Source organism: Daphnia magna, linkage group LG2 (assembly GCF_020631705.1).
Source record: "Daphnia magna isolate NIES linkage group LG2, ASM2063170v1.1, whole genome shotgun sequence".
Taxonomy (NCBI): domain Eukaryota; kingdom Metazoa; phylum Arthropoda; class Branchiopoda; order Diplostraca; family Daphniidae; genus Daphnia; species Daphnia magna.
In genome coordinates, this window is record NC_059183.1 from 11441421 (window position 1) to 11465509 (window position 24089).

At 37.7% G+C, this 24089-nt stretch overlaps 6 protein-coding genes across 7 annotated transcripts; 4 read left to right on the plus strand and 2 right to left on the minus strand.

Annotated features, from left to right (window-relative positions):
• Nucleotides 1-4310: 4310 nt before the first annotated feature.
• LOC116917783 (vacuolar protein sorting-associated protein 54) lies at nt 4311-10040 on the minus strand. Of its 2 annotated transcripts, none has more exons than XM_032923380.2 (12): nt 9664-10040; nt 9423-9589; nt 9008-9355; nt 8565-8915; nt 8110-8499; nt 7809-8053; nt 7502-7747; nt 6900-7445; nt 6555-6838; nt 5532-6483; nt 5002-5473; nt 4311-4942 (listed from the first exon to the last, which is right to left on the minus strand). In XM_032923380.2, the coding sequence occupies exons 1-10, from the start codon at nt 9786-9788 to the stop codon at nt 6369-6371; spliced, it is 2817 nt and encodes a 938-aa protein (XP_032779271.1). In that variant the 5' UTR covers nt 9789-10040; the 3' UTR covers nt 4311-4942; nt 5002-5473; nt 5532-6368. The 2 variants fall into 2 exon arrangements, with proteins under 2 accessions (XP_032779271.1, XP_032779273.1); XM_032923382.2 differs by having other exon boundaries at nt 8565-8912; nt 9664-10039.
• LOC116936797 (splicing regulator RBM11-like) lies at nt 4536-5615 on the minus strand. The gene is made up of 3 exons (XM_032943948.1): nt 5532-5615; nt 5002-5473; nt 4536-4942 (listed from the first exon to the last, which is right to left on the minus strand). The coding sequence occupies exons 1-3, from the start codon at nt 5613-5615 to the stop codon at nt 4536-4538; spliced, it is 963 nt and encodes a 320-aa protein (XP_032799839.1).
• Nucleotides 10041-11407: 1367 nt separating the features above from the next.
• On the plus strand, nt 11408-14457 carry LOC123469680 (E3 ubiquitin-protein ligase UBR4-like). Its single transcript, XM_045168865.1, has 7 exons — nt 11408-12181; nt 12250-12339; nt 12414-13319; nt 13412-13497; nt 13559-13660; nt 13719-14078; nt 14147-14457. Exons 2-7 carry the CDS (start codon nt 12315-12317, stop codon nt 14234-14236), a joined length of 1569 nt encoding a protein of 522 aa, XP_045024800.1. The 5' UTR covers nt 11408-12181; nt 12250-12314; the 3' UTR covers nt 14237-14457.
• LOC123469681 (protein purity of essence-like) lies at nt 14306-15353 on the plus strand. The gene is made up of 4 exons (XM_045168866.1): nt 14306-14464; nt 14530-14622; nt 14692-14970; nt 15043-15353. Exons 1-4 carry the CDS (start codon nt 14306-14308, stop codon nt 15139-15141), a joined length of 630 nt encoding a protein of 209 aa, XP_045024801.1. The 3' UTR covers nt 15142-15353.
• A 31-nt stretch (nt 15354-15384) lies between these two features.
• On the plus strand, nt 15385-16457 carry LOC123469682 (E3 ubiquitin-protein ligase UBR4-like). The gene is made up of 4 exons (XM_045168867.1): nt 15385-15649; nt 15708-15991; nt 16057-16219; nt 16289-16457. Exons 1-4 carry the CDS (start codon nt 15562-15564, stop codon nt 16351-16353), a joined length of 600 nt encoding a protein of 199 aa, XP_045024802.1. The 5' UTR covers nt 15385-15561; the 3' UTR covers nt 16354-16457.
• Nucleotides 16458-17105: 648 nt separating this feature from the next.
• On the plus strand, nt 17106-19602 carry LOC116936800. Its single transcript, XM_032943951.2, has 3 exons — nt 17106-17126; nt 17172-17658; nt 17752-19602. The coding sequence occupies exons 1-3, from the start codon at nt 17106-17108 to the stop codon at nt 18795-18797; spliced, it is 1554 nt and encodes a 517-aa protein (XP_032799842.1). The 3' UTR covers nt 18798-19602.
• The last annotated feature ends 4487 nt before the right edge of the window (nt 19603-24089 follow it).

Consider the following 24089-nt stretch of genomic DNA (forward strand, 5'->3'; position numbering starts at 1 on the left):
AACAGTAATCAGAATTTGATCACCTTTGCCTAGCCGACGTCAACAGGTGTCGTGCAGGAGAATTCTACTTGTTGCATATTATATAGGAAATGAAAGAGGGAAACCAGTGGGAGAGAAGTCGACTGTTTGTTTGGCTTTTTCTACGAACACATTAATTTCATTTCGATTGCAAGCAAAATCGTTGTGCAAAACCCCCGCAATCGACGATTTTCGCACAGGATGTGCAAAGTTTCAAGGAAATAAAAAAAAAAACGAGATGCCATTATTCAAGTTTTATATCTAAATCCGAAGTCCTCCATCTGTATGCCAGATATCTTGCGAGCCATATGCGTTCAACGAGTCTCACTTTGGCGTCACGCTCCGAAAGGATTGAGAACTAAAAAAACAAACAAAAAATTTTAATCCAAGGGGTGTGGCTTCTTGAAGTACAAGGCGAACATATTTATTGAAATGTTGACATATGACGCATGAATTCCTGATTGTTGGGTTGATTCACGTACACCAGTAAAGACGCCGGTTTACCTTTATTTTTCCGTTACACACCGAATTGGTATTTTGCATTCTAATTATCCAGCTAAGGCAACGGTACCCGCGCCAGAAACAGTTAGATTACAGTTGTTCTTATTAGAATCTTTAAGAGAATAATTTTATTCTTGAAAAGTCTCGAAAGTTTTTTTTTTTTTTTTTTTTGCTGACGTAGTAACGTTGCCCCACTTCTTCTTCAGTTTGTCATCTAAAAAGAAAAGAATTTTTTATATGGATCAATATTGAGCAACCAATCTGATTCCCCATTGCAAATGGATTGTTCTTTCATTCTTTTTTTTTGGCAATTTGGATTCTGAATAAATCGCAAGGTAAGCGACCACGCACTGCCTTCCTTTCAAAGGTTTCCGTGCTTCAGTTTTTTTAAACCAAGTAGGTCAGCAGTGGAATCTTTCACCTTTTATGTTGCCGTCGATTATTTAAAGAATAAAAACCAGGAAATCGTGAACCCCGTCTCCATGACCATTATAGCTGCATTGATTTGCCTATGATAATGTAGCATAGCTGATCGACGTAGCCGTTTTGCCACCGACGCAGTGACGTACAATCGCCGTTAAAGCGCGATGAATGTATCTAGTGCACAGGTGAATCGCCTTATGACTATATTACAATGTATAACCCGGCATTCGATGGAACGCCGAGGCGGATATGCCGGTGGACGATTGAATCGTTTCTCGGTCAGCCATAGCTTATTGACTCGTTCTGTACGACATTTAGCGTCCTATTGCTTTTGTTCCGATATTCTACCGATAATAGGGGAAACTGACTAACCTAACCTATCCGTCAGCAACTGAATCAACTTCTCAAACATTCCCTTACTTATTTTGCGGGTCTCGTGACGTCTGCTTGTCTTCTGGCATGAAACTAGGCCAATCCACTTGTCGAGTCAACGACGTTATCCACGGAATTTGATACCGAGTCTTTCCTCGTATTTCCGTATATACCGGAAACTATGTTACTCTGCAAGTCCAGGCTGTTATTGCGTGGCCAATCAATTAGCTTTCTCGAACGGGCATCGGTTGTTCACGGTGTCCATCAGAGAAAGGCTGCGTAATGCGTCTGATTCATAACTGACATACGGCCTGTAAAACTAGAACATAAGAAAATTGGTAACGCACATCCTGGTAAATCAAGCTAAAAAAAAAATTAATAAAGATTCTGTACATTAGTCCTAATCACACACTTTAGACTTTTGATATTCTTATTGGCAAATAAAAATTCACATTTTTGGATATAGATAACATACTCTTACCGTAATACATGGCAGCAAAAATAAGCTGCATATTTAAGAGATGACGTCAAAGAAACAAAACGTTGTATAAATCGTAAGTTTAATCCAGGGTATAGGGATAAAAACCATCAATTTTCGTCAAGGGCATCCAAGGCTCATACAAAACTCCTTCAATCAATATCGATCGACAGGTAGGACATTTTTGAAGAAACCATGAGCTAATAAAGGAATGGACGTTATAACACACGAATCTTTTGCTGACGTTGCTGCCTTAGCAGAGATTTGTTTTGCGCCATCAATATTTGACAGGCAGCAGCAAGAACTTTCTGGTTTCGACTTCTTGTGACATGTTTGGCAGTAAAACTGGCTTAGAGTATGTTCCTATATAGTAAAAGAAGGAGCCGGTATGAAATCAGATTCAGTTAACAGATTCAGAAGGACAAGAAACTTAGTCCTTGTAGAAATAGGATATTTTCAGTTGTGTATTATTGTGGTTAAATGGTTTCGTTGTCGTTATCAAGTCAAAGTTTGCTTGCAAATAAGTTTTAATACACACAAAACTCTGAAGTTCTAGGGTAACGAAGAAGGAAGAGTCATCACGCCTATGGTGACCTTTAGGCTGCCCTCAGAAAGAAAAAATCAAAAGAAATAAAAACTATAGAAAAAAAAATGTGTTATCTACACAAACATTGTATTTCTAAACTGATAATGGAGATCATGTTCTGAGTTTGTATGAACTGGGATTTTTTTTTTTTTTTTTTTTTAACTGGACGTCACTCCTACTGGAGTATCTCCGGAAATGTAGTATCCGTGGTGCTTACGGAGTAGCACTTACTGTATATAATTACATATTCACACATTGTCTAAATAGACAAAGAATATAAATTTGAACTTAAAGGGAACGAATAAAGTAAGGGGTTGCTGCTGGGAAAATAAAAACCGAACCTTCTAGACTGTCTGTCTACGGTCGCCGGTTTAGCCTCTACCGCATAGAGAGCCTAGGTGGCAATTCCAGTATAAGCCATAGACAAAAGTTCTAGTTATTTATGGAATTTGGATTTGAAACTGACTAGAGGAAAACAAAAAAAATGAACTGGGATGCCTAATCTTGCAACAGCGTTTTCTTTAACATACAATGATATAAGCAAGTGAATTTTTTTAGACTATAGTTTCTAAAAAAAACAAAAAAAAAAACAAAAACAGTCTGTCTTTCCTTTTCAATTAAATATTCGGCCTTGGTTGTTCTTAAAATAGTAGTACGTAGCCCATCGCTCCATCCGTTCGGTATAGCTCAGCTTCAGCTGGTAAGAAATGCATGTGGTGAAATACCTAATCACAAACGGGTCGGTCAAGATGAAAAGCTGCTCGTGTAGCCTACAGCATCCACAGACTAACTCTTAGAGAACATGTGCTTCTTAATATTGTATCCGCAGGATTCGAAACATTCGTGAAGGTAACTGAATACGATTCAAATGTTAGACTTTGTTGCAAATGGGTCAAGATAAATGTGAAATTGAACGAAAAAACTTTTGAAACATAAAAGTCTCAGCATCTCGGGTTCCTTCAAGACGGGATAGCCTACTTGTTGGCAGTGCTGTACTTAATTTGTAATGCAAGAAAAAGTAAGAACAGGTTTTATGACATAAAAAAAAATAACATCCAGTAGGCTACACACACTGCGTCCATTACAGCAATATTTTCAATTGTACTGCATCGAATTACTTTTGGTTTCCGTCGCAGGAAAAATAGCCTACTGTAATCATCTGTAAATTCTTTTGAGCTCATATATATACCTAATGTGTGTGTGTGGGGGGGGGGAATTATGCAATGATCGTTTCCTGAATGGTTTTCTCTGTCTGGTTGTTCTATTTGTAGATTGACTACTAAAGAAAGTCAACTTCTTTTTAATATCTTTCCCCATACGAAGGGAATAAGGCCACCATCAAACTTGAGTTCCCTTTTAATTAAAGTTGTATCTTAAAAAGAAATAGTGAAAAGAACAAACACTAGAAAGCTATTCCACTTTATCAACAACAAGCAAGTTTGGAATTGCCCGTAGAAAGAGTCAATGATCCTTTCAAACCATATCACAGAATATGTAAATGCGCAAGTCCTTATGAATGAAGTCACGCTGGGGAGAGGAATGGTAAACGAAGTTGTGTTTCTTACAAGAGGGGTGAAAAACCTTCCTATTGTACTCGTCTATGTTAAGACTATACAGTGTATATAAGAGAGTTTTCAAAGAAAACAAAATGCACAGCAAATATACCATTCTTAGATGAATTATTAAGTTCCTAAAACCATACGTGCGCTGCACATTCACGTGTAGCTTCTTCATTCAGACACAGGTTGTGTGTCATGGCAGTTAAAATTGATGTTCGTCTGGCTTTTCAAAGCTCAGTAAAGTAAAATCGCTACAAAAAAATGATTTCCACTTTCATTCGCTATTTTCACATATTTCAAATACAAAATGGCTCTAAAAAAAATTCTCTGACTATACGATCTTTCAAGAAAATAAAAGGCAATAACAACCAGGGTGATTATATATTTTTATTTTTATAAAATTGCTTTTTACCTACCAGACATTTTGCTAAAGAATGACAAACACGGACGCACCAGAAAAACAATGTCGGTTAAGTCAAAACGTGCGATAATATGAGCATGAAATTTAAGAAATTCATCATTAGAAAACTAAATCCAAAACTCAAAAATGTCTCAAATGATTTGAACTATCTGTTCCTGTAGGAGGTAAAGTAGGTGTTTAGTCTATGTAATGCCGTTCCCGGTCTTCGGGTCTATCGCGACGCGACCTGTTCTCTTGACGTCTATCATCATGGTGAGATCTGCTCCTGCTATGTTCGTCCCAGCGACGACGTCTACTGTCTTCCTCAATATCTGTATAGTCCCTTCTACTAGATCGTTGGTCATTTCTGTGAAAATGTCTAGTTTCTCGCAAATCATTACAAGATGCTCTAGACCTATCCTCACTTCCTCCATACACCTGTCTGTCCCGATGATTTTCGGGCTTGTCTGAATGCGAATACCTCGCTTTTTTGCCGTCTCGGTCATATTCCTGCCTGCTGGGACTGAAGCTACTGTTACTGCTTTTCCTTCTTTTATTAATGCCACTTTCCTGATGGGAAGATTTATGCCTGCTACTAGTGTGATCTGGAAAAAGAACAAGATGATTTTTGAAAAACCAAATAGTTAATGTTTCCTACTTTTACCTGTTTCTTGATGTGATGATATAGCTAAATCACTACATTGTACATTCAAAATATCTGGAGTTGGAACAAAGTCTCTTTTTGGCAAACCAGCTTCATCAAAGCGCAAATGGCAAGGCATCGGGACAGGTGGAGTCATAACAAGGCCATAGTTGAACATGTTGCTTATTGGTGGATACATGAAGCCTGTTATGAATGGTGGCCTGTAAAACAACTGAGGAGCCTGCATGGGGATTTTCATCATAACTGGAAGACTACTCGTGCGGTGCATTCCTGACATCTGTCCAGTGGGGGGGTGTCCTGGATTGTTCTGTTTTCTCCGTTTGAGCTGAAGTTCCTGGCCAAAAAGGGTAGTGTGGTGAAAGAGTTGAATAGCATAGTCCACTGAACACTCATGTTGATATTCGACGAATCCATATAATTTAGATTCACCTTGAAGAGTCTTTGGGATCTTTACGGATTTCAACGGCCCTGCCTGTAAAACATTAGAATCAGAACTTCGTTTAAAATAAATTGAATCTTGGTGGTCTTACCTGTAAAAAAAGCTCATACAGTAGTTCCTCTGTAACTTTTGGCGATAGACTCCCACAATAAATCGTGCACGATTCTGAATCCATGATTGAAATATACCTGAAACTACTAGGACATGTAAAATAAATTGGACATCAGAGTAGAAAAATAAGAGATCGAGCTTGGATTCACACTAGCACAGGCGTCGTTGGCTTGTTCCGTCTGCTTGTTTTCTCTAAATAAAAGGCCCCCTGGCGAAAATTAAAACCAACAACATAGGAATATCTATTCCGTTTCAAGCTAAAGATAATTAATTTTTATTTTGATTAATTTTTATCTTTTTATTTGATATGAAGTTGTATAATATTAGAAATTGGTTAAAAACAATTGTAGTTTCTTTTGACAGCGATGTTCCATTCACCGAAGTGGATATTTTATACAGATATAATCGTCCCTCTTTGCAATCCCAACTATGATAAAACTACTAAATCGAGTGACTTGTAACAGTTTTTTTTCCTCCTTACCACAAGCATATTTGGCCGTGACAAAATGTCAACCGGAACCAATACTTCGAGCGTGGCGTTGATAGTCTACATTCGTCATCTCGCTGCAAAATAGAACATTTCTCGTGCAACGTACAGAATCCAATTAATTTTTAGGTTGAATTGCGGTAAGCAAAACAAGTAAAAGAAAGGCGACTAGAAACGCATTAGCTTGCTCTTTTTGTCCTTTGCTCAAAGCTGCACTCCTTGGCTGTACAATCGAAGAGTTACCAAAAAGCTCAAATTCAAGTTGCTCAATTTGGTCGATAGCAACAGAACTGTGGAGAGCAAGAAATTCAAACTCTTATGGAGATTGAATCATCGTGAAATATTCCACAGATCTTTCGAGAACACTTCTACGGTCTCGTCATCACGCAAAACATTTAGGGATTTTAGACTTGAAACATAAAATATCAGCTCAGAAGTCACCAATCTAAAATAACAAATTCAGTAAAAAGATCTCAATGTGTTGGGATATATGAACGTGGAATGATTAAATCATACCCGTGCTGTGGACCGCCGTTGTTTTGAACACCGTGCTTGGCTATGTGGTGTTGCAATGACTTTTTAAGTGACACGTTGAATTTACTGTAGAAGTTTTGGACATCATGGCTTGGCCAGATGGGGTTGATGGCCTCATGCAGTTTAGCCATTTGCTTGCTTATCGCCCGAAAAGCAAGGGATGGGACTGGAGGCTTAATCTCCCATGTAGAGAGATGGCTTTCCGCCATCTCAATTAATAGAGTGAGTAATTTGCTTTCAATTTCCACTATGTGATCCGTGAAGTCCTATGATTTTCCAAAGGTATTTCTTAAAAACGGCCGACACGCAACGACGAAATATTGTTACCTTATGAGCTTGATCAAAATGTTTAATCATTGTTTTCTGTTTAGGTGCAAGTCTCTCCTTAAAGTGGTCCTTCAGTAATGGAATGAATAAAGCAATCAATTGTAGACTGCGAGAAGCTAGAGCTAAATTGCGACTTGAAATAGTCTTCAGGCCAACTAAGGGAAGAGCACCAGCTCCCAACACTAACTGACAGGTACGAGAATTGAAGGTTTTCAATAACTCCACCAAACGAGTGAGCAAATCCGGTGCAGCCGTTGGAAGATTGTCCACACAATTGCAGTACTCTAGCAGTTGAGGCAGAAAGAATAAGGCTGCACCCACCACTACGTACGATTCACCATTGACTATGATCTTGTCTTTCCGATCTTCTTCCGCCTTGGAAACTGGTCGGATTTCGGGACGGGCAATAGAACGAAAGAAGCAGTCGACGGTTTCTTGGATATCCGGGGTTATTTCGGCTTGCCTCCAGCGTTCGCTGTCCAAGACAGCTCCTAATTTAGAGCGCCGCTCTTCGTGGAATTTTTGAACGAAACGCGTAGCTTGTCCCTTTAGAAAAATACTTAGTAAATGCCTGGTTCTTTAAGCGTAAAAAATACCTTTACCTGAAACGCCAATTTCAAACCGATGGCTTTGTGTCCACTTATGTTTTGACAATCCAAGACGAAAGCCTCAATCAACTTAGCAAGAGTCACAAATTCTTGAGATGAGACTCTTTCCAATAAAGCTCCATCTTTCGTACGTGAGGACAGCAGACGTCCGCATTGGTCATGAGCCGAATCACAAAGTGACTCTAGCATTTCTTTTAATGACTGTTGAAGCCTTTGACGATCATCTTCTGTTACCACAACCTACAGCGTCATTTAAACAGTGATTTTTTTCCCCAGCGGGCACATTCAAAATAAAAGATACCTCGTCTTGGCGGCTAGTTTCTGTGGCAAGTACATGGGCCATGATATCATGAATTGCTTGGATCCGGTTCAGTAAAGAAACTAAACTAGTCATACACCGCCGCATCAAATTGGTCCAAGACACAAAGTTCAAATGTTTGAGCTGCTCGAAGAGCATGGAACCTCTTTCGACATCGGTGTCGTTCGCCGCAAGAGCTTCAACTATAGTTTGTTTCATCAAGGCTTTCATGGCAGTCAATCCTTCGTCTGTGATAAATCAATTGTTACCTGTTAGCCGATCAGGAAAACCTGAAAAATAGTACCTTTAAATAGCTCAATGAAGTTGTAACGCCTCTGCCGTAACATTCCGTATAAAACAGCAATCAACCTGTCTTCTTCTGTAACTAGTATGTCTTCGTTGAGGGGTCGATTAAGTTCGGCGGTAGTGAGGCGTTCAAACTCATTTGATAGCAAACTTTCGATTAGATTCTCCATTTCTTTTAACTGTGAGCTCAAATAACGGAAGCAGTGAATGCTCATCAGTTCCTGCTGAACGACCTCTTGCGTAGTGCCAATAAGATCCAAGGCACCGACAAAATCAGATGTCGAGAGCAAAAGCTGTATGGTTGGCTGGGTTTGATGCACTGTCGCCATTAGTTTTAGTTTACGATACACCATCGCGTAATTCTGACGGGCAACCTGACATTGTAAAACTAGGGAAAAAATATAGCCTGAGGTAAGCTGCATGAATTTAGAATAATGCTGACGTGGGACTGACCTTTTAAAGATCCTTGAACATGTGTGACATCAACGTGTTTTACTTTAAGTCTTAGTGCTTTAACGGCCGTTAGCGCTTTGCCTAGTTCTTCGCGTACAGCATCATGCGAAGCAACGGCCTGAAAAAAGTCGTCTGACTTGTGTGATATTTGATGAGCTATTTGCATCTCAATCAAGTCCAGATAGTAGCTCAATTTCTCCTGGAGGGTTTTTCCGGTCCCCAAAACATGGGACAATCCCGACTCTCGAATAAACGGGAATACTTTGAGGAACGTATCTGGTTGACTGAGGTTAAAAGTAGGCTGCAAAAATGCTTGAGGAATAGCACTAAGGTCACCCTCATTCCCATCTGCTTACAAAAAACAAAAAGCAATATATTAACAATTTCAATCATTATTACAATTTTGTCTGAAAACAGTGAAAATACAAATGTAATTGGATTACCAAGAGGTTTGGGTATTGAACTTGTTGGAATATTTTCAATAGCTGATGTCATACTAGATTTTTTAGAAGACTTTTTGTATCTTTTGGATATCTTTTTAAGGTATGGTGTGAAATAAGCTTCATCAACAATAGGAAGTAGTGAGCTTTCTGGTATAGCAGTGTTTTCAATGAATCCATCACCCCATGTTCTAGTGAAAAAGTCTTTTTGTTTTCCTTTCTTTGGGTCATTTAAAATAGCTGCCATATTTTGGCAAGCTGCATTGACATTCCAAGCAGGCCCATCTGACAATAGACTTAACCTATACAGATGCCCTTGAAGTGGGGAGGGTGTCATCCCACACAAAATGCCTGTGTATTGTGAAAAACTTGCTAGGTTATTATTATGCACTTAAAAGGATGAATGCTTTTGATGTACCTGATTCTTTTCCTCCATCCTGTGCTTTGGTGTGGTGTTTCATGACATGATCTTCATAGTCTCTGTCACTAACTCCTTCCACAGGTAATGATGTGCAGACTCCATTGTAACCATAATGGCAAACAAATGAACCTCCTTCCTGGCTACAATGATCATCTCTCAAGTGTCTAAATATATATAAATAAGGGTATTGGGTAGTAACAACTTCATTTTTTTTAAAGGGAGAAATTTTCTTTTTTACTTTGTGAATTCTGCCGACGTTTTGAATGTCTTATTAAGGCAATAGCTACAACTTTTCCACGTCAGCGAATTACTACCACTTGACAATGAATTTACTGGATCAGCGGTGGTTTTTGAAAGGGCCATAACAAATCGAGGGTTGAACAAAGTAATACGGAATGAAATTAGAGCAACCAATTAACTTCTCCTCAGAAAATCAGCCATCGGCATTTCTATCACACAACAGAGCCGTCCTTTTGAAAAATCTAATAAGTTTAGTGAAACGAAACAAAGAATTTGGCAACGATAAATAAATAACTCCTAATATTTGTTTCCTGTCGTCAGCTTGCAAACAGACCAATACTGCTCAACATAAGCCTGTTCTAACTCACACTGCGCGCCGACACTTAGTTTTGGCAGTCATAGAACCCTTACGACTATGATTATGAGGGTTCTATGACTAGGGCTCGGCCCCGTGTCCAATGGGTAGGTATTTGGGCGAATGGGAAGGTCTTCTCGGCAAAAAAATTGGATCCGGTGGGTAACGGTTCCTAAGACTTTGTGCCCACTACCTACCCGGGTACCATGTGGGTAACACAATTTCGAAAACCGTTTCCATTACCCGGGTTCAAAACCCGGTTATCCCCGATTTCCTACCCGATTACCCGAGTTTTTCCATGAAATCAAGTGACGCCCTTTGAATTTCCCGCCACAAAAAATTTTTTTTTGCTAACCTCCTTTTTAATTTAACTTGGGGCTTTGCAAGCTGCCATTTTTCAAGATGGCGGTGGGTATACCCGGTTTGCCCATCAAATCCGCCCAGCCTACCCACTTTGGCAAATAGACTACCCGGATCGCTCATGGGCGACTTTTTTTGGCGACGAACCGCGGGTAAACCGGGTTTTCGAGAACCGGGGCCGAGCCCTATCTATGACTGTGCAAGTACCAAAAAGTTGGCCGCATAAGTCGTTGTTTAGTAGCACCTTCTTTAGCAGCTGATTCATCGCCAATCCGCGACAAAAAATTCCGACTTAGACCGATTCTTGTTGCACATCTTTTACTGTCATTGTTTCCGTTGTCTTTTTTCGGATAAAGTCTATTTTACCCGACCAAAGTATACTTTATTGTTACTTTACTTTTACTTAATTCAGAGAAGCAAGTATACTGAACTGATCTGTATTTACTTGTAAACAGAATAAATGTTCGGCTTAAATTCCAATGTTGCCAACTGTTGGAATGCAATGTTGCCGTCATTAATTGGTAATATATATTAAATTCGTATATAGATATTGCCAAACATTTGTATGAAGTCATTATTCTGCTAGCTCAGTGGTATAGCACTGGATTATTAATTAAAAGGTTCAGGGTTCAAATCTAGTTGACGGAGGTAAATTTGTTATTATATGTTTAGTATTCAGTATATTCAATTGGTTAGGTTAGGTTAGGTTAGGTTAGGTTAGGTTAATTTACTAAATTATTACTTTATTATACTATACTTTACTTTACCCACCCAAATCCCCTATTTTCCTCGCTTTGCTCGGGCTCCGTCCCGTTTAGTTTCTTCAGTAGTATAATTATAAGTTAGTATAATTATAAGTTAGTATAATTATCGTTACTGAATTGGCCTTTTACGTTGTTACATTCTTTTCTCTTTTCCATGTTTATAGGGAAGGATTGGAAGTACTGATCAGTAAGCTTGGTGAAAATTCCGGCATCGATGTCTTAGCAGGAAATGATGTGAGCTCTGGATCGTCGTCGGGGCTACCTGGAAATTCAGGAGGGTCATCTACTACAGCCGCAGCTAATGGCAATGGGTCTGTTACTGCTGGAGGACCCGGAACAGGACAGATAAACAAAACAATCCAACAGATTTGCCAACGCTATCATTCAGAGTGTAAATCAACTTTTGAGGAATTGAGCAAAATAGCTCAACGGGTGGCGGCCTGTCGCCGCGATATCGTTGCCTATGATGCCAGCCAGAGGCAAAAAGCTGTAAGACGCTCAAGTCCCGGACAAGGGGCCGTTGGATTCGATGGTAGCCAATTCGTACCACTACCTACTGGAGCGACTTGTTGCTACGGGTGTGCCAGTGCCGCTCTAGATCACTGTCTGACTCTCTTGCGCGCAATGGCAACCAAGCCTCTGCTGCGGCGGCTAATGTTCGAACAGGGACTGCTTTCAAGAATTGCTCCACTTTAATATCGCACAAGGATCGGCCCAATCACGTGGCGAAGTCCGTGATCTGCTCTGCTTGTTGACGCTGAATAACGCTGACGCCGTCGACTGCCTTAACCAGAAACTGATGGAGAGCGTTGACAGAGTTCTTAAACGTTCCGGTCATAGCTTGGCTTTGCTCAACTCCATTCGACACGAAATGGCTTTGTTCGCAGCTAGCCTTCAATGCCAGGACACGTGCTGGGAGAAGCGTCTGCGCTCGGTCATCCAGCTATTTTTGAAATCAACTCACCATCTGCAGTCGCCAGCTGTCATGGATGTCATCACTCTACCTTGTCTGTGAATCATTCAAGAACTCATCCAAGGTAATGATTGTATAGTTTGAGACTGGTTTGACTTCAGTGGTTTATTGTTTGTGTCCTATGTAATGCAGGTACTTCTGGGACGGTGCAAATCCACGTTAAAGAATCTTCAAAGGCCGGCCATGTTGATGTTCTCATGGACCTGAAACGGTGGCTTCAAGGTAAAATGCCCGTCTCGTTTTAGGGTTCTCAAACATTTCCTCTTTTTTTTCTAATTTTTTTTCTCTTGGTGTAGGTGATCCACAACAGAGCTTTGATGCTTGGAAGTCGCGCGTACTGTCACGTTACGACTCTCCTGTACTCGGAAAAAGGCCAGAACAAGTACGGCAGCTCCACCTCATGCAAAAATATGGAGCTCGCTGGCGCGATAAGTACCAGCTGAGGCAACAACAAGAGCGACCGGTATCTTGTCAACTGTCGGGCTCCAATTGGCTTCAGTCTATGTTGTTTAATCCGAACTCGCGATTGAGTCGCCAAACGGCATGTGTCTTCCTCGAAGGACTCGCTCGCGTACCCCAACGCCGACAGGAAATCGTCAACCTTTTGACTAGTTTTTTGGCACAGCTGGGCCAAGCTGGTCCGTATGGCGCGGAATTTTTCGCATTATACATGTCTTTGGTTCGAAAGGAGCATTGGCGCTACTATCTAGTGAGTCGTGGATTACTACCCAAATTAGCGGATTGGATCGAGATCGAAATCAATGGATTGACTCGACAAGAAATGGTCGGCAGATCATCCGAGCTGTCGCAGGGCCATGCTATGAAATCGCTGGTGGAACTGCTTTCCTTTTTTTTGGAAGAGACATCTGTTCGCCAAGCGTACAAAGGGCGCCTAGTTGGTCATGTTTTAAACGGTTACTTGAACTTACGACGCTTGGTCCTTCAACGTACGCGGCTCGTCGAGGACACTCAAGAACTTCTTCTACAGCTTCTTGGAGACATGACAACAGGAACTGAAGCCGAGACGAAACAGTTCATGTCTGTGTGCGTTCAAACTCTACGTCAATGCCTCGTTGATGGCCTCGTAACGCCCGTCTTTGTAGTCGAACGTCTATGTTCTATCATCCACCCGGAAGAGAAAGACGATGTCGAATTCCTTATGTCGCTTGACAAAGATCCTCAACAAGAGGATTTCTTGCAAGGTAACGAAGAAAAAAAAGAACATCCATTTTATTCAATTGACATCATTAGCTATAAAGGATGCTGACCATTTTCCTAATTTTTTTTTACTTAGGGCGAATGCAAGGTAATCCTTACAGCAGCACGGAGCCCGGCCTTGGTCCGTTGATGCGTGACATTAAAAACAAAATCTGCCAAGACGTAAGGAATAACTGCACGCCTATTACAGTTAACGTTTATTAACTTTTCATCTTTGTTTCAGTGTGAATTAGTTGCTCTTCTGGAAGACGATACTGGTATGGAACTACTGGTGTGCAATAAAATTATGAGTCTAGATCTGCCGGTCCGAGATGTCTATCGCAAAGTATGTGCTCCTTTTTTTTCAAATGCTTCTAAACGCTTACTAAGATCCGGTTATCTAGGTTTTCCTTTCTGAAAATAATGAAGCCGAGCCAATGAGGATCGTGTATAGGATGCGAGGCTTATTAGGAGATGCTACGGAAGAATTTATCGAACGGTTTGACGATAAACGTCAGCGCCCGGCTAACGACGAAGAGACTTACAAACTGGCAAATGTCATGGGGGAATGTGGTGGATTAGATGTTCTTTTGGAGCGCTTGAGTTGTGTCCGGGATATTCAGGGCGAAGGTCGGCCACTTCTTGGTGCCTTAGTCAAACTTCTGTCTTTCTGCACCAAAGTACAGACCAACCGCTCTCTCCTGATTACTCCGGAACTGAATGCCGTCCAACGACTTCTTGGTGCTCTTAAATTATGCTTACAGGTTGTTAGTGCTTAGCAGAATTTGACGTTGCTTTTTTAGATTTTGATAAACATTGTATATTTTCTCAGGCTCAACAGAACATGCCTCCATTTACAGAACAACTTTTGGAAGTTATGAAAGCCATTTTATGTCAAGCCTCCGCACAGAGCGTTGATTAATATGCCCTTTTTTCTTCGACGTTTGGTACCAAGGAAGATCTGGACTTCTTGTTGCAGTTGTCGGCCTAAATGGCGGGTTCCAAGACAGTCACTAGCATTTTGACCCATTTAACTCGTGTTATTCCTTTCTTGACGTTCGTCAACAACACCAAGATGGATGTGCTTATTGAGTATTTCCGGCAAAGTTTAGATTTCAACCAGTATGACAGAGAACACAGTACCGAGCAGGTGCGAAGCAGTAAAATTGACTTAATCGAATTAACTTGATAACATTTTCTTGAAAAACGATACAGGCCGTTAAACTGGAATTGTTCTGTGCTCTCACTTCGGGTATTGACCACAACGCTATAGGCAATACTTTGAAGGATCGCCTAGTGGCTTCGAAGGTACGTTTTGAGTTAGAAATGATTTTCTTTGTGTACCTAACAATAGCTTATGCATAAACTTATTTACAGGTGGTCTACACTGCGCTGGATTATCTCCTTCAGAATGCGCCTACCATCCGCTCGGCCATCGCCCGAGACAGTCCCGAATGGAAAGAATTCGTTGCAAAACCATCGTTGAAGTTTGTTTTGCGTCTCCTGACAGGGTTGGCTCACAGTCACGTCACAACCCAATTGGCGTTAGCCGTCGATTCGATTCCACTCTTTCATCATTTGGAACAAATTTCATCCGATGAACACGTTGGTTCTCTTGCTGAGAATTTGTTAGAGGCCATGCGAGGCCATCCTACGGTACGAGACATTTTTTAGAATATCATTTTTTCTTTGACATCCCTTAAGGAATGGTTCGCTTAATTCTGATAGGTTGCCGAGCGGATTGAAGAAGTTCGCCAACAGACAAAACGAGAGAAGAAGCGGTTGGCTATGGCGATGAGAGAAAACAACTTCGAGCTCTCGGAATGAAAACTAACGCACTTGGTCAGGTTAAAGCCGAAAATCCCATTCTACAACAGTTAGTTGATATGGGATTGGGTGAAGAACCTGGTCCCGTCTGCGTCATCTGTCGTGAAGGTTACCGCTTCCAGCCGGGTAGAGTGTTGGCCATTTACACTTTTAGTCGACGCTGCCAACTGGAGGATCTCGAGTCCCAGCTTTGGTATGGCTCACCGCATGCTTCTTCCACCGCGTCATCGCCGCCTGTGAGTTCTGGACGCGCCTGTGAGTTCTGGCCTTGCTCGTCACAACACCTACCTCCAGGAATGCACAGGTCATCGGGACATCGGATACGTGTCTACGTGCCACGACCTGAAGTTGCTCATTTTGCGCTTCGCGCTGGAACGGTCTTTCAGTGATGAGTCTGGTGGAGGTGGCTCCCAATCCAATATGCACTTCCTTCCATATCTTCTTTATGCAGCGCTTTACGTCTTAAATACGACACATTCCTGGAGTCGCGAAGAGAAAAACCTGAGAAGTATGTCTTTTGAACCTGAGAAGTATGTGCCCTATTTTAATTCTGGATTAACAACTAGGTTTTCTGGAAACTGCCCGAGGAGAAAAATGGGTGGAGAATCATGTCGAATCCGATAGCGCCTTCTATTACACGACTTTGTCTCTGCTTCTGCAGAGCTGCCAGCGCTGGAATACGAATCGGCTAACCTACCTTGGTCGCCTTTTGGTGACGGCACATTGCCGTGCCCATCAGTCAAAGGGAAGCGACCAACGTCATGAAAAACAGATACTTGATTACAGTGTTTATAAACCTGCACTCGTCTTTTTTTCGATCGTCAACGGAATTTTCAACATTGTATTGAAGGTACAAATTGTGATATCAGGTTTCCAGAGTTTAGGCTATAAATCCTTATTGTGTGGATGATTCAGAACGTAACAGTGGGAGAAATTGACGCTGACTGGCCTGGAACAGTAGCCGAATATATTCGTCACAACGACGAAGCCGTTTTAAGGGCCACTGACAAACTACTCAACGCGTATCAAAATGATTTTCTGACTTGCGGCTCATTTGACGAATTTTGCGATGTTGCTGGTGAGATTTTACTAAGCGTCATAGCTGTCTTACACGATCGTCTCATTGGCTATGTTTTTTTGTTTCTAGGTTTATTAGAGGATATTCCATCTCCCGATGAATTCATCCGAGGTTTACTCCAAGGCATACCTTAACAAACGTCTACGTTACGTTTTAAGCATCTATATTATTAAAATTAGTCTTGTGTAGTTTTGTTTTTGTCTTTCTTTCGCTTGAAAAAAATACTGTTCTGACAGGATTTTGTTTTCTTGTATTCGTCTTATTATGCAACCACATCATCCGATGCCTTAGCCAACAAATAGCCAAAATGTATTTTGAATCCCCATTCATCAAGCTGCGAGCCATCCCTCTTCAGGAGCCGCGTACAGAGGTTAAAAAATGTTCCACAACGAATGCAGTCTGTATGTTGGTATGCACCCTTTTCAGCGGATTGCTTTCGGCGTACCATGCCGATTTCATTAATTGCCGATTATTCAGTTGCATTTAATTAACGTTTCTATAATAAGATTATGATAAGTAATAATTATTCCACGAAAAACATAACATCTTCAGCCGTTCGTGAAAGCGCTATCGATTCTATCTATGAACGAATCGTATGAAACCTATGTTCGATTCGACATTCCAATTGTCAAGAAAATTAGTACAAACTAAATTTTTCGCATGTTTTTTCACTTGAAATATGTGTGAAATATGTGTCACGAATCGACATGCAACAAAAAGCTAAAGGTAACTAAAGGTAACTTTTGCAAAATAACATTTTTTCGAGAAAAGCGAGGTTTGCTATCGAGTTATCAGCACTTGCAATTATATAAGAAACCGTCAAAATTCAGCTTCAGCATTCAGCAAGAATACATTCACTAACCAACACCAAATAGAAATCTTCAAAATGGAAGACATCACAGCATTGGTAATATTAAGCTTCTTTATTTGGATTTGTTATTTAAACTGGAAGAAGCACAGCGTTATTGTAGAATGTTCATCTTACTACAGTGAGCCCAGTGTATCTAAAGAGTACAAAAACCTCTCTGGCCCGAGAATCGAGGAAAAAATTTGTGAAAACGGATCCACCAGTTATCTTGACAACCCAGAAATCAAAAAAGAAAATTCCGCTTTTTTAAATAAGAAACCTACACCGTCCCCAGACAATGAACTGGTACTACCAGATGTTTTGGATATCAATAGCGAGGAAAAGGTTGTTTTAACCCCTCTTCTTTTCCTTGATCCATTCGACAATCCAGAAATGGAATATGATTTTTTGGAAAACGAGTCATTTTGCTCAGATTATCCAGATCCATGGGGATTTCCGAAAGTAGTCCACATTCATTTCATATACATACCTGTACTCCATGATATGCCACTAGATATACTACCAGAACTTGCAGTAGTTACCCACATTCATACCGACAAAGCACAAATCAGAGAGTTTCTTCTAAGACACCGTAAAGACTACCTTGAACTGTCTAACGACTATGTTGACTACCTAATTCAATTATTTTTCTTAAATCTTATGTTCTCGTATGATCCATCAAAAGGAGGTGTTTCTAAAATAACGGAAGATCCAGACATTCCATGTGAATATCCTTCGGTTACTGAGCCCGTTCTTATTGAAGAAAAAAGAAAAAACAAGTTTCGCAAAGCTATGACAAAATGGAAAAAGTGGATTGCTACTCATTCAAGAAAAACGAGGACTGAAAGAGAAGTATTTGAAATTACTAAACCTGTTCATGAATCGAAAAGGAAAAATAAGTTTCGGAAATTAAGATCAAAATGGGAAAAGTGGACTGCTTATTTTTTAGCTCATTTTCCGTCACAGGATGCGAACGATTGGGAAGATCATACCGTTCATGTGCATAATAATTTGCTGGATGAATTTGCTGAAGCTACGAGGCAGAAAGAAGAATTAGAACAGTCAGAAGCAGATGACATTAAAGAATCTGTTGACCACATCCATGTCCTCCATGTAGGTCAACGCTCAGATGAGAAACTGCATTACGAATACAAACAATACCCGAAAGTTTATCACATCCATTACGTCGAAATATCTAAAGAGTTTTATTCAGATATCGCAAAAACAGACGTCAACCAAGACACATTTACGTTTCAGTATTCTCCAGCAACGGACACGGCTCCAATTATAACGGAAGTTCCGAACCTTCCAAATGAGTCACCTTTAGCCAATAAACCCGATTTTGGAGAAATTTTTGAAAATGAAGAAATCGCCATACCTCTCTCCGAAGGAGATGCGTCACAAAATGGTTTAAACGAAAAAAAACCATCGGATGATGAAGACGAACTGACTGCAGCGCAAAGCGGCACCACGGTGACCGCTAATAAGAAAAATAAACTTGGGAAATTGGGGTCTAAATTGAAAAAGTGGACGGCCGTTCATTTTCACCGACGAAAGGCAAAGGATGCGCGTGAAGTGACAGAAGACCATGTAGACCAGCTAGCAAATGACATCCAAGAAGCAAGTGAAAACCAAGAACAACAAAAAGTTGCCGAGGAATCTGAAAATAAAAATATGAAGCAAATAAAGAAGAAAAAAATTTTGAACTTTGGGAGAAAAATCAAATCATAGTTTCTTCCGAAAACAAGAAAGGAACAAAGAGAATTATAGGAAAAAGAATGAGTTTTGGCGAAGAAGGATAGAAAAATGGTTGAACCCCCTCGAGTAAACTACACCACTCTTTCAACGAATGTAAACATTGTTCAGAGATGAACGAGTAGGAAGGCCAAACCGAAACATGCTGAGAAAACGAGAACGAGCGACACATGGTAACGAAACAAGCCATATATAAAGGATCAGACTTCTGAAGAAGAAGGACGAATTTTTGAATTCCTTCGACAGTCGTTTCCTGACAATGTCGACCATAGCCTCACAGACACCGACACACTCCGCGATCCGATTCAAGTTAGGTTAAGTTAGATTTAAGTTAGAGTAAGTTAGGTTAAGTCTTAGGTTAAGATCTTGAATCGGAATGTGGGGCCATGTAGGGGTATGGGGGCTCAGATCGATATTGTTGGGAATGTAATGTAGAAGAAATTCAAATATCCGTTCCTGTTTTGGAGAGTTAGGTCCTTTATTGTACTTTTTTCGTTTACTTTGTTGTTACTCGACTTGTTTTCTCAATGCCTTTAGGTTTGGCATTCTTTCTCATCATTTTATGAACAATCAATTCGTTGAAAGGTCCTCAAAAACAAGCATCAAGACCACAGACTTATTAATGGACCCCTTTGTCTTTAGGACGAAGCAAGTGCATGCAAGTGATGAGATGAACAGTACAAGGCTGCAAAGTATTGTATTGTATGCATCCCATCTACTTTCTGCATTTTGCACCAAGAGGCAAAGAAACGACCATACCAGACGAAGGTTTTCAAAATTGCAGTTACCCACATAACACAAGGCAGTCCGTCGGATGTCCGAAAAAAGTTGGGAAGGGAGATTAAAAAAAAATTTTTTTATACCCCCCCCCCCACCCAAAAAATTATATTTTTTAAAAAAAAAATTTTTTTTTTTTTTTTTTTAAAAAAACCCCACAAAAAAAAAAAAAAAAAAAAAAAAAAACCATTAATTTTTAAATAAAAAAAAAAAAAAAAAAAAAAAAAAAAAAAAAAAAAAAAAAAAAAAAAAAAAAAAAAAAAAAAAACTCCCCCAAAAAAAAAAAAAAAAAAAAAAAAAAAAAAAAAAAAAAAAAAAAAAAAAAAAAAAAAAAAAAAAAAAAAAAAAAAAAAAAAAAAAAAAAAAAAAAAAAAAAAAAAAAAAAAAAAAAAAAAAAAAAAAAAAAAAAAAAAAAAAAAAAAAAAAAAAAAAAAAAAAAAAAAAAAAAAAAAAAAAAAAAAAAAAAAAAAAAAAAAAAAAAAAAAAAAAAAAAAAAAAAAAAAAAAAAAAAAAAAAAAAAAAAAAAAAAAAAAAAAAAAAAAAAAAAAAAAAAAAAAAAAAAAAAAAAAAAAAAAAAAAAAAAAAAAAAAAAAAAAAAAAAAAAAAAAAAAAAAAAAAAAAAAAAAAAAAAAAAAAAAAAAAAAAAAAAAAAAAAAAAAAAAAAAAAAAAAAAAAAAAAAAAAAAAAAAAAAAAAAAAAAAAAAAAAAAAAAAAAAAAAAAAAAAAAAAAAAAAAAAAAAAAAAAAAAAAAAAAAAAAAAAAAAAAAAAAAAAAAAAAAAAAAAAAAAAAAAAAAAAAAAAAAAAAAAAAAAAAAAAAAAAAAAAAAAAAAAAAAAAAAAAAAAAAAAAAAAAAAAAAAAAAAAAAAAAAAAAAAAAAAAAAAAAAAAAAAAAAAAAAAAAAAAAAAAAAAAAAAAAAAAAAAAAAAAAAAAAAATTAAAAAAAAAAAAAAAAAGAAAAAAAAAAAAAAAAAAAAAAAAAAAAAAAAAAAAAAAAAAAAAAAAAAAAAAAAAAAAAAAAAAAAAAAAAAAAAAAAAAAAAAAAAAAAAAAAAAAAAAAAAAAAAAAAAAAAAAAAAAAAAAAAAAAAAAAAAAAAAAAAAAAAAAAAAAAAAAAAAAAAAAAAAAAAAAAAAAAAAAAAAAAAAAAAAAAAAAAAAAAAAAAAAAAAAAAAAAAAACCCCCCCAAAAAAAAACAAAAAAAAAAAAAAAAAAAAAAAAAAAAAAAAAAAAAAAAAAAAAAAAAAAAAAAAAAAAAAAAAAAAAAAAAAAAAAAAAAAAAAAAAAAAAAAAAAAAAAATAAAAAAAAAAAAAAAAAAAAAAAAAAAAAAAAAAAAAAAAAAAAAAAAAAAAAAAAAAAAAAAAAAAAAAAAAAAAAAAAAAAAAAAAAAAAAAAAAAAAAAAATAATGTGGTTTGAATACTCAGTGTTACGTATGGTGACTCGTATACTGCTAAAAGTACCACAATCACCCACAATCATCTTGAGTGCTTTTACAACTTCATTCATCAACTAATTTCTGGTTTCATTTACATCTTCAGCGAAGAAATCTGGACCATCATCCACACTATCCTTTTAAGTCCCTACTTTTCTTTCTTTACCGTTATGCTGGAAAGTTGAAACATTATTATTTTTGTCCCTTGGCTGTCTCACATGCCATTTACCATACCTGTCTTGCATGCTGAGAAAAGGTGAGTCTTTTTCCTTCCTTCTTCAACACTATCTGAAACAAAATACTTAAATCTTGTTTTTGACTCTGCTCTAATTCTAAACTTTCGAAGATGTCCTTCCCCAGTGGCAAACCAATGGAAGGGGGCGGTGAACCCGTAAATGGAGTTGTTCGTTGTCGTATGTGGGGACTAAACAATTCATGTTTCCTTTCTGTTTCAATTGTTTTCTTCACGGCACAAGCTTACGTTGCAAGTGATGGGATGGTGAGCAATATTGCCATCTCTCACTAGCACGCACTCGCCGGAAGAAGACCATCACGAGAGTTGATTGTCTCGTGGTGATGGCAGAGTTTACAGGTTGTCCTCACCTCTGACAATGCGCTTTTACCTTTAGGGGGGAGTTTTTTCTTAAATGAGCCAACCAGTTCTGGAAGTGCGCTACTGTGGAGACATCTGAGCAAGTATTCTTATTTTTTTCCCTTTTTCTTCCCTTTTTCTTTCCCCTTTTCTTTCCTTTTTCTTATTCTTTTGTTGTTGTTCTTGTTTTTCGTGTCTTATACTTCATTTACTGTTCTGTCAGTAAATGCAACACAAATAAAATACTAAAAATTAGTTTATTATCTCTGTTTTCTTTATTAACAATTGGATTTCCATCCAATGCATGTGGGTCTTCAGAGTTACAAAAAAAAAAATGCTTGAAATACTACGAGCTCAAAAAAAATTCCACACAGGTTACACTTTCAGAAGATTACGCGATTCAGTTACATAATACAAATATAACGTTGAAACAAAAACTAAGCGCTTAGCCTACCAATGGCTCCACTAAAGAAACCAAACCTAATTTGAATCTTTCATTGATTAGTAGTAGACATCATATGCCAGCAATCTCCAAGCTAAACAAACTATGGCTTTAGGATATAATGGAGTTGCCCTTCTAGTTACTCAATTAAACGTCAGTACCTACGGTTACACCTTTGCGAAATCGAATGTGTTTTTTCAGGCATACTTCCCATGGCATAGTTTGCCAGTAGTTTTCCTCCTCTTCATTTGAATTGTTTTCGAGTTTCTCTGAATATTCGTTGGTTTATTTTTGAGACAAAACCTCACAGAGACTTTGAATGAAAAGGATTCCGTGCTCGACCTGTTCCTCTAGATCTAGGTTCAAATCTAGTTGTTGGATGTATATTTATTATTATATGTTTAGTATTCAGTATATTCAATTGGTTATTAAGTTGATAAAGTGATTCTAGTATTTACTGTATTAGTATTACGACATTTTAAAAAGTATTGTTTAGTTAAGTATTGTAGGCGAGACTGGAGTATGCCGGGACACCGGGTCAAGAGGGACAGTAGGGGGGAAAATACAAAATAGTAGATTTTAATAAAATTAAAAAATTTTTTAGTATGTTATTTAGATACATACAATCTACTTTGGCTTGAAATTTGGTTGAGTTTTGTCAATAACTGTATCTGTTATTAAAAAAACTAAAAAAACAGTTTTTTTTAGTTAATTTTGTCTCCGCCATTTAATGTTTCTAGAAAAAAATAATCGCAAATGGCATGTAAATTTAATATGGAAATGAAGCTTAATAATTTCTTTATCGTTAAAAACAAAAATTATAATTTTCGATCAATTACTGTAGATAATATTAACGTTTCAAAAAAAATAGTCTTTATCGGGAAATCGGGACAGCTGTTTTTGACTAAAATGGGACATTAGTGGGCGGGTTTGGTCTTCAAGCCCATCACTCATCACCGAGCTCATGACGCCATTACTGTTCCTTACAATGATAACAAGCAATCGATTATTCAGCATATTAATCGATTACAATAAACCCAACCCCCACCTATCTTGCAATAAAGGTTTTTTTATCATATAAGAAAAATTTTTTATTAACACAATAATCAAATTGAAACATTTATTAACTTATAGAGTCTATGCAGTGGGACGCTATTTCAATTTTAACAAATTTTTTTAATGAATTTTAAGGCGAAAACGGAGAACGTCCCTCACCACCCAACCTAGTGTCCTCACTTACCCAACAAAATAGGCTCCTCCCACAAATCTAAGAAAACCTTAAAGGTCTTATATGGGAAAATGGTTTATTATTAAATTATATAAAAAATATGGGGGGTACATTACAGTATGGAATACATAAAAACAAAATAATAAATTAATTTAATGATTAGTTTGGGAGATATAGGGGGAAAACGAAAACCGTCCCGGCTTACTCCAGTCTCCCCTAGGTCTTTGATAATTAAGTTAGAAATTTTTTTACTATACTTAATTAATTAATATTTAGGGGTGTGTTGTTACTTAATATTAGTATTGATTCAGGTATGGCTACTAATGTATCTATTTTCATGAGTTCCTCAAGTGATATTATTAAGAGTAATAGTGAAATGCTTGAAAAGTTTTATTTCAAATGCAAAAAAAGGAAATCCAGTTCAAAATCTCAAATACCATTTGATGAACTGTGTTGGACATCTTTTACCATAACAATGATTTGTTCTGTGCTTACTCCAATGGATTTGTACAAATACTTAGTGGAAATTGGATTTATTGATATCAGTGTGTCTTCGTATTGTCTTCAGTGTTCTGGGCAACTAACATTGGTAATTATCCCTGAGAGATTTTCCTTGGGAAAGATAGAAGGCTATCCCGTGGTTTTGGGCCCCAAAATGTTTATTGTTTCCCCAGGGGTTCCAGCCAGGTTTTGATTGGTTGTCAATTGGAGGGAATTATTGCGTGTAAACTGGGGAACTTTTCGTTTTTTTTAATTTTTTATTCGATTCGCCGTATTAAACTACGTGTCTGGACAAATT